This window comes from Nicotiana attenuata, chromosome 1, assembly GCF_001879085.1.
Source record: "Nicotiana attenuata strain UT chromosome 1, NIATTr2, whole genome shotgun sequence".
Lineage (NCBI taxonomy): Eukaryota > Viridiplantae > Streptophyta > Magnoliopsida > Solanales > Solanaceae > Nicotiana > Nicotiana attenuata.
Genome location: NC_031989.1, coordinates 66,242,890 through 66,250,491, shown reverse-complemented (window position 1 = coordinate 66,250,491; position 7,602 = coordinate 66,242,890). Strand labels below are relative to the sequence as shown.

The 7,602-nt window shown below is 42.4% G+C and overlaps 1 protein-coding gene across 1 annotated transcript in view; it reads left to right on the top strand.

Annotated features, from left to right (window-relative positions):
• Positions 1-5,179, top strand: part of LOC109241282 — an 8,644-nt gene extending 3,465 nt beyond the window's left edge. The window contains exons 3-5 of the mRNA XM_019408010.1: positions 3,611-3,690; positions 4,483-4,607; positions 4,802-5,179. Of these exons, the coding sequence (XP_019263555.1) occupies positions 3,611-3,690; positions 4,483-4,607; positions 4,802-4,873 (277 nt within the window). The 3' untranslated portion in view covers positions 4,874-5,179. The remainder of the gene's footprint in view (positions 1-3,610; positions 3,691-4,482; positions 4,608-4,801) is intronic.

The following is a 7,602-nucleotide window of genomic DNA, read 5'->3' as shown; positions in this document are numbered from 1 at the left end:
ATGGCTAAGGCCATCAATTATATTATGGCTAAGGCCATCGCCGCCAACGGTCGACCTAGATTCGACTACGGTGAGTAAACGACTTGACGACAGTCGAAGTTGCGCACACGGCTAAGACCATCAACAATATTAAGGCCGAAAATAAAAGGTACAAAAAGAAAAGAATAACAGCAAAAGTATAACTTCCATTATCATCCAAAAAATACATGTACAAAAGGACCCATTTACATCTCCAAATACAGCAAAACAAAATGAATACAAGTCCTAAGGGGCTTCGCCATTCTGTTCACCGCCTCCCGTCGGACCGCCATCTCGTCCACCGCCGTCCTCGGCCTGATAGGCCGCAGAGATCCAAGAGCCGGATTCTAGACGGTTAACGTCTTCGGAGTTATAGCCCGCCCGGTCTGGGGAATCAGAACTATACCCACAAATTTCACGGGCGACACGGGCTATGCGTCGTTGCTCTTGAACCTCCGCCTCAGTAGCTCGACCTGCAGCTAAGAACTCCTCGAATACAACCAATCTGGCCTCGGCATATACCCACATGTCATGCGCCTCATGATGCGCATCCTCATCAAGCCTTGGTGCAGCAGTCCGCTTGAGGACTTCAATCTCAGCCGCCTTGGCGTCGAGTTCGGTGGTCATAGCGGCAACCTTGATCCGCAAATCAGCAGCTTCCGCCGCTACCCCACGGCCAACCTCCAACTCTTCTTCCTTAGACTGGAGAAGAGTCTCCAGCTCAATGTTCCGAGCCAGGGCGGTCATCAGCTGCTCGTCGATCTACTCCAACTCGGCCACCCTCCATTTCAGCCGGGCCTCCGACTGCTCCAAACCCTCACGAAAAACCCGAAATTCTGGGTCCTGCTTGAGTAGGTCCGCCAGCGCCTGATGCTTGACACGGCACCGCCGATATTTCTTTACCACCTTGTTAAAGGTGGCTGCCTTCCTTTGCGCTCGCCGCCCCCTCTCTATCTCCAATATGAGAGTCTAAAAAAGAGGAAGCGGAAAGGCAAGTCAGTATGCATCAAAATTTACTTTACGGTACATGAAGAAAATCGAAAAATACCTGCAAGGCCGCGCCGGCAACCCTCCGGGATAGTTCCCCGTCGCTAACCCCTTGTAACGTTTCACGCTCAGCGGCCGCACATAGCAGGGTCATGTCCGTTGCGGCCTGCTCGCTGTGTTGCAACAGGTTATACCCTCCTGGGATCAGAATTCGGGGAGCCGATCTACCTGCCGTCATCCCCACACGGGTCAGACCCCGATGGGGCTCGCTCGCCCCCTCGTCTTCTGGGGCTATCCCCTTGCCGGTTATCAACCGACGTCTTTTCCTTTCCGGCGGCTCCTTGCTCTCAGAAGTCTCCTCCACAGCCCGTGGGGATGGCATTGAAGGAGTCGCTCCCCTCGTGGATGCCGCCATGGGCAGCGTTTGAGGAACCTCCGCAGCGCCCTCACTGGGCGAACCACAGGGTATGTATCCGTCTTCAGAATCAGTCCCCGCCCCAGGCGAGGTGACGACGTTCTTTTTCTTCTTCTTAGGAGCGCTCCGACCTGCCAACGATAAGTCAGGAAACAAGAACGTAGGGAATTCCCAAATCGTAGCCAAAGAATTACCTGACGGGCCGTACTATTGAAGAAATGCAGCCCAGGTACGGCATTCCTCCGCATAAGGTATTATTCTTTCCACCCATGATTTAATGTCATCAATGAACTGGGTGGAGAAGCCCTCGCTGCGAATAAAAAAAGGAGAAAAGCAAAGAATTCACAATGGCCGTATGGTCAAAAGCGCAAGCAGTCCTGGATTCTACGAGTAGAAATACTTACGTTCTGGATTCCATCTTTCGGGGAACCCTTCGGGATTCGACACTAGGTGCTCCGTCCTGATGTAGAAATATTTACGCCAAAAGCGGCGGTTGGGCTTATCATCGGCTTTAACAACCAAGCCCCTTGTGCCACGACCTTTTAACTGCAGCATGGTACCCCTCAGGTAACCAGGGCTGAATAACTGTAAGAGGTGGTGGACCGAGACACTGCACTCAGCCCTGGCCGCATAAGTGGTCACAATACGGCACACCTTCAAGGTGTAAGGAGTGAGCTGGGCCGGACACACATTATAAAAATGGCAAAGCTCCTCCATCAGAGGGTAGATTGGAAGATTGTAACCGATCAAGAACGGGTACTCATAGAATGTGCAATATCCAGGCCGGTGCACATTGACACAGTCCGTCCCTGCCGGAACCATTTCCACGTGGTCCGGAATATGGTGCGTCTCTCGCAGATCATCTAAATGGGATTGTAATATAATGCTGTACTCCCAGGGAAGGTATGGGCTTTTAGTTGGAAAATCCCTGCGGACATGCATCTCCTTCGGAAGGACGTTGTCTACGCTGAGAGGAACAAGGGCCTTCTCCGCCTTTTCCCCTTCACCACCGGAAGATGGCGGAACCCTAGACGGGGCATTATCTTTGGCCTTTTTACTACTCTGTCCACGTTTTGTCATGAGTATACTGCGTAAGAAACGAAGCACTGACGATAGGAAGTGTGGTTTCAACAGAAGTGGGAGAGTCCCTCGCGAAATAACGGTTACAGGAAAGAAAGACAAAGGAGTATATCAGAAAATGCTTTCCGAAGGCTTGAAAGTTGAATCGAATCGAACCTCTCTCCTACTTATAGGGATAAGTTGCGCAGAAATCGAAGAGTCATGATTCAAAGCGTGCGCGGGAAACCAAAATGTCACATCATCCTCTGAACCGCCTCGGGGGCAAATATAATAATGATGCATACAGGCAATGACGTCATTCCAAAAAGGAAGCCACGCGTCAGTGGCTCAACAACGTCATATATTTCACCTCGTTCATATTGCCGCCCCGGGTCGAGGTCAAATTCTCCTAAGCCGAGGTTCACATTTCCGCCCATCGAAGACGCCCACCAAATGCGTCTCCAACGAGCGAAGGACTAACTGTATAGGGTCAAATTTGACCCTCAGCATCTCTACGCCAGTGGGTACGCCCAGTGAGTGTACGCCGACTAACGTAGCGGGTACGACTCGGCCGTGGGGACAAAAGCGACATCGTTTAGGACTCAGTGTCTTCACTAGGGAGACGTTACCTGTCTTTGTAACTTTTTGATTCTTTCGAGGATGGTCTCTTATTATATAAAGGAGACCCTCATATTGTAAAAAGGGCATCTGATATAATACAACTCTCTCATTTTTCCAGCTTTCTCTCTCTATCTCTACTTCAAACGAACATATCTTATTGAGTTCATATTATCACTTTGCAATACTAGATCTACAACAATATTATCATCTTTGCATCTCTAGGATTATTATATTTGATTACGATTTACCCCTTTTTCTACTTTTGATTGTTTTTTAGCTTACAAAGTATATCGTTAACTTTTGAGCCAAACAATATTAAATTTAATAGATTAATTAAGTATTGATTGCTTGCAAATTAGTTACTCTAATATGGTATTAATCTAACCAATGATATCGATATTCCAGCAATACGATAATTAACGTAAAGAGATTTATGAAATCTGAAGATTTGCAACTAGCTAGTGTTTAATTTTACATGGCTTATGTTTTAAAATTTTATTTCTTCTTCAGATCAGTTTATGTGGTATACACAATATTAGGAGGTGTTAGCATATATGTGGTTGGCAAAGAAGAATATGATGAACTTGTTTGTAAGTATTTTAAGCTTCGTATTAATCATTTATTGTGCTTCATTTCATTGTATTGGGCTCAAACCAGCCCAAAGTTACTCCAGATATGGTGTGATATTGATCGCTTTGGGCTAAGCCCGTCCGCACAATTTTTTCCAAAAGGCCTCACACTATTAAAAGATTCTTACACCTTATATGTAGGTTTCAAAATTTTTCAACTACCAATGTGGGACTTCGTTCGCACATCCAATAATCTTCCCTCGAACTAAGTTTCACGAAGCCCATTTCCACATTCACGGGTCTCCCTCTTGAACCAAGTTTCACGTGGCCATTACCATGATCCACATGTTAATTTTCGAGATTCAGTATGTGCCACCCACTTCGTCAGAATATTTATTGCAACCGAAGCCTGAAACTAGTTTCTTTTGTTTTTGTGTGTGTTCTAAGCTCTAAAGGGGAAGTAAATCGAGCCCCACGACATTACTCTCCCATTGCCTTACTCGTCCTATCGAATTTGGACGCTGATATCAGTTGTTATGCTAAACTAGCCCAAAGATATTCTTAGCATAGTGTGAACTATCCGCTTTGGACCAAGCTCGTATGATTTTCTAAAGAGGTCTCTTTTTCGGCTACTAATATGAGATTTCGTTCCCGCACCCAACATATTGCAAAACCATTTTTAATGAAATGTGACTTGCTATTTAATATTTCTAGTTGTACACGAATATTCTAACGAATCAAAAGCCATTTTTATTGTCAAAGTTATTGAAGTTTTAATGTGATTATCATTTAATATTGTGATTTCTTTTGAAGTATCAGAAGTAATCTATGTAGTTACTTCAATTGTGAGAGATGCATGTGGAAAGCCTCCAAGTGAACGTCTCTTCCTAGACAAGTATGGAAAAATATGCTTGTGTTTAGATGAAATTGTTTGTAAGGTAAGTTTTCACATTATTATATTTTAAAAAAGTTTGCTTGGATTTATACAAATAAAAATATACTTGAATAGTTAATATTCTCTATTTTGGCAAGTGGCAATAGAATAAATTACAAAAGACTTGAGTTTGTTAATTCATTTATTATTATGTCATAATGTTTTCAAATTAATATGTTTACCTTTTGTATTTTGAAGGGGTTGCTCGAAAATACAGAGAAAGACAGAATCAAAAGACTTGTGAGATTAAAACCGCCATCAGAGTTATGAGTGATTAGCACCTCAACCTGCATCACTTGTTTCAGCAGTGGCAGCTATGGTTTTAGCAACGTTTAGCTTTAGCAAACCTGTGACTGTCCTGAATAGGCTGGTCTACGCTTAGCCAATATTCCCAACTTATTGTCTCGATACTGACAACTCAGTGGATATTGAATAGGTAACATATTCCGTCAAAACTGTAAATTGAGCATAAAATAAAAGGTAACGGCATCAACAATAATGGAGTTCGCCAATTTGACAAAATAAGAATTTTTGTTCTATTTAAAGTTTAATAGCTATGTCGAATTAAGGTTCTTGTTCCTGCATGACCACGTTCAAATGTTTATTAAAAATTCTTACATAATTTACATTGAGTTCTTTGCACATTTAGATATCTCGAGTCATTAATTGCTTTATCATATGAGTTTTTCTTATAATCAAATTGTGTTGCTTATTGTTTGCCATTCAGATTGGTTACTGATAAATATTAAATTTAAATAATTTCCTAATTTTTGTTAACTTTTGAGAAACAAAATATCGTGCAATGTCGTTTCATTATAAATCTTTAATCCTCAATGTCATAAAATAACATATTATACCCTCTTAAGAGAAGAAGGTGAACAAGACGATGTTGACGTTGTAAAAAAACAAGCAAGAACAAATAACATATCAAATGCATCGTCCTAAATTACAAAAATTGAACGTAAATAGAAGTGTTAAAATATGAATTGTAAATTCCAATCACCAACTTAGAGAGTTGAAATAAATTTCATAAAATATGAGTTTGGAAGATGACGACAGAGAATTAGGAAAGAATTGTGAGTTGTTGTATGAAAGAAATAAAATTTAAATGTAACGACCCCGTCGTTCGTTTTGAGATTATGAGCCCCGATCCCCTATTTATTGCTTCCTCTGTTTCATTCTGTGGTTACTTGACTTGCCGGGGTGCTTGGTGTCGGGTTCGGGTGAGTTTCGGAGTGGAATCCCTAAGTTTAAAGTTTAAGTTGTAAGAGTTGACCGTAGGTTGACTTGTGTAAAAACGACTCTAAAATAAAGTTTCGTCGGTTCCAATAGCTCCGTATGGTAATTTTGGTCTTAGGAGCATGTCCGGATGTTGATTTGGAGGCCCGTAGGTCATTTCGGCGTTATTTTGCGAAAGTTGGAAAAGTTGGAAGATTTTGGAAGGTTTGACCGGTAGTGGACTTTTTGATATCGGCATCGGATTCCGATTCCGGAAGTTGGAGTAGGTCTGTAATGTCAATTATGACTTGTGTGAAAAATTTGAGGTCAATCGGACTTGATTTTATAGGCTTTGGCATCAGATGTGGAAGTTAGAAGTTTATAAGTTCATTAAGCTTGAATTGGGGTGCGATTCGTGGTTTTAGCATTGTTTGATGTGATTTGAAGGCTCGACTAAGTCCGTATTGTTTTAGGACTTGCTGGAGTTATTAGTTGAGATCTCGAGGGCCTCGAGGGTGATTCGGACCATGTTCGGCGCATTTCGGAACATTAGGACTACTGAAATCTGGTGCTTCTGGTTTCCTCTGCGCGTTCGCGAAGGTATTCCCGCGTCGCGTAGAGGAGTTTGAGATTTACTGGAAATTTGCCTTCGTTTGTGATAAAGGTCCCACATTCGCGAAACTTTGTGAGTATCAGGTCTACGCGTTCGCGAAAGGGTCCATGCGTTCGCGAGAGGAATGGTCAGTTGGGGCACCAAGCTTTAAGCATATGCGATCGCGTAGTTGTACACGCATTCGCGAAGTGTCGGGTCGGGTAAGCATCACGTTCGCATCAGTTGCTTCGCGTTTGCGTAGACCATTTTTGGAGGATATGATTATTTGTTCTTCGCGATCGCGATGTAGGTCCCGCGATCGCAATGCATAACATCTGCGCAGCAGTATTAATTTTCAAAAACGAGGGTTTGAACCCATTTTTCATATTTTGAGCTAGAGACCTCGGATTTGGGCAATTCTTGAAGGAATTTTCAAGGATTTGATTGGGGTATGTGATTCTAACTCGGTTCTAGTTGTATTACATGAATCCATCGTTGTTTTTATGATTTAATTGGTGATTGGAGTTGGAAATTTTGGCGGGAAATAGTGAAAGTTCTTATACCGAATTTTTGGGTTTTGAAAGGCCAACTGAGTTCGAATTTGGATAATTCTTGTATGGTTGGACTCGATATCGAATGGGTATTTGGTTTTTGTAATTTTGGTCGGGTTTCAAAACGTGGGCCCGGGTTGACTTTTTGGGGCGATTTTCCAATTCTTTGTTAAATTCATAATTTCATTATTTAGATTAGTTTTCTATAGTTATACTTATAGTATTTAATTGTCTTTGGCTAGATTTGAGCCGTTCAGAGTCGGAAAATCGAGGGAATGGCCTTCTAATTGACTGATTGAGCATGGTTTGAGGTAAGTGACTTGTCTAACCTTGTGTGGGCAAATCCCCCTGATTTGGTACTATTGTGATAATTTGTGGTATGCGAGTGCCGTGTACGCGAGGTGACGAGCGCGTACACGGGCTAAATATTAAATTTTCATTTTTTTCGCTAGGTAGTTTCCTTTCATGCCTTAACTGAGTTATTTTAGCACATGTAGTCATCATGTTTAGCCTAATTGCACATCTCTACCTATCTTATCTCTTAATTGCAGTTTGTGCTACATACTTAGTTGAATTACATGTTTTCTTGATTCCATATTCATCATTTAACTGTGTGATTCCTTACTCGAAATTACTAC